This window comes from Perkinsus marinus, assembly GCF_000006405.1.
Source record: "Perkinsus marinus ATCC 50983 genomic scaffold scf_1104296939242, whole genome shotgun sequence".
Lineage (NCBI taxonomy): Eukaryota > Perkinsozoa > Perkinsida > Perkinsidae > Perkinsus > Perkinsus marinus.
Genome location: NW_003213239.1, coordinates 1 through 1564, shown reverse-complemented (window position 1 = coordinate 1564; position 1564 = coordinate 1). Strand labels below are relative to the sequence as shown.

The 1564-nt window shown below is 48.3% G+C and overlaps 1 protein-coding gene across 1 annotated transcript; it reads right to left on the bottom strand.

Annotated features, from left to right (window-relative positions):
• Positions 1-226: 226 nt before the first annotated feature.
• Pmar_PMAR014045 (hypothetical protein) lies at positions 227-1182 on the bottom strand (the record flags this gene model as incomplete). Its single annotated transcript, XM_002782519.1, has 3 exons — positions 227-298; positions 346-399; positions 465-1182. 2 exons carry the CDS (start codon positions 1180-1182, stop codon positions 347-349), a joined length of 771 nt encoding a protein of 256 aa, XP_002782565.1. The 3' UTR covers positions 227-298; position 346.
• Between the last annotated feature and the right edge of the window lie 382 nt (positions 1183-1564).

Genomic DNA, 1564 nt, shown 5'->3' with positions numbered 1-1564 from the left:
AGGGAGAGGGAGAGGGGAAGAGAGAGAGGGAGGACAAATGGGGTCCGGATGAGAGGCCACGAGCATATCGTGATGATACTCAGGAAGAACAGTACCCCCTAAAATCCTGTCCTCAACACAACACCCTCAAATTTGGTTTTAGAAGGCCACTTTTTTGAGAGCCTGAGGGACATGATATACAAGATGACACCGAGGAGCCACTGGCTCAGCCTCCAACAAGATATTACATTTCAAAATATTGCTCTGTAGCTGCATCATTAGTGGTCGATGGTCGAGAGCAAGCGAGAACCGCGGTGATCTAACGGTTAGACAGTCTAACTTGGACTGCAACCACGCTCGGACTACGTCATATATCAGAGGAAGAATTCATGTTCGAAGAACGACTTGGAGCATAAGTGCCTGATACAAAATTACAAACGTGAATTTAGTTGACGACTAGATTCAAGTACATGCGGAGGCTTTACCTTGTATTCTTTTTTTCCTCTCGGCGTGCCGTAATCGCCTCTTCTCTTGGTATCGCTCGCGCTTCCAAGCGTTCTTGCGATCTTGCCGAGCTCGCTCTCGCGCATCCTTCTCCTGTTTGAGCCTCTGGTACTTCTCAGGTGGATGACTTGGTGCAACCGGACAATACCAAGACAGTTTTCCACCAAGCTCGTCGTCCTGGAACTTCTCATGGGGAGATAGTATAGTCCCATCCGCTGAATCTTGAAGCACAGTACCAACCAAGAGGCCACAATACCCGCACCGTTGCTTGTTACTCGATGGGACACTGACAACGATCAAGTTCGATAGCCTTTTGGTCGCCTCCTGCTTCAGCTCCATCTTAACCGAGACTTTTTTCGGCATGAGTGGGCACAACCCAAACCGGGAACCGTCCCGTATATGTTGATTGACGCTGAATATTTTGGGGAGGTTACAGTAGGGACAAACGATATCAATTGGGTTCCGGCCGAACTGTCCACCATCGATAGCATTCTCCTGACTGGTGATACCATCGAGCTTCTTTTCGGTGGCACCCAAATCGTCGCCAGGAATCAGTATTGGCCCCTCATCCAGAGATGCCACCGGTTGATGTGGGGAATAGGCTGGGATCGATGTTGGCTGACTCATAGCTTCGGCCCTGATCCCCGCTGACTCATTCGGACAGTTGGCTCGGATCACCGCCAGTTCATCGACCACCATGTCGTCGCTCTTGGATGCACCTAAATCAAACTCGTCGCAAGAGCAGATGTTTTGGACTCACACTTAGGGGATTGTACGAGCCATTCCCTTACTATATCTCCTGTATAGCTGTATAGCTACGATAGCTGGGAGCAAAAGATACTGAAAAGGAGGGGGGAAAGAAAAAAGGAAGAGGAGGGAAGAGAGAAAGAGGAGAAAGAGAAAAAGAAAAAAAGAAGAGGAGAAAGAAGGGGAAAGAAAAAATTAGCCTGAAATGCCACTGAAAAGCACTATTCCTACTATTCACCCACACCATTGGTGTGACACCAAACCCCAAGACGCAGCATTGAGCAAATAAATACACCAGTTCATGCATCCTCATTTTCCTCTGCGTTTATCGTTT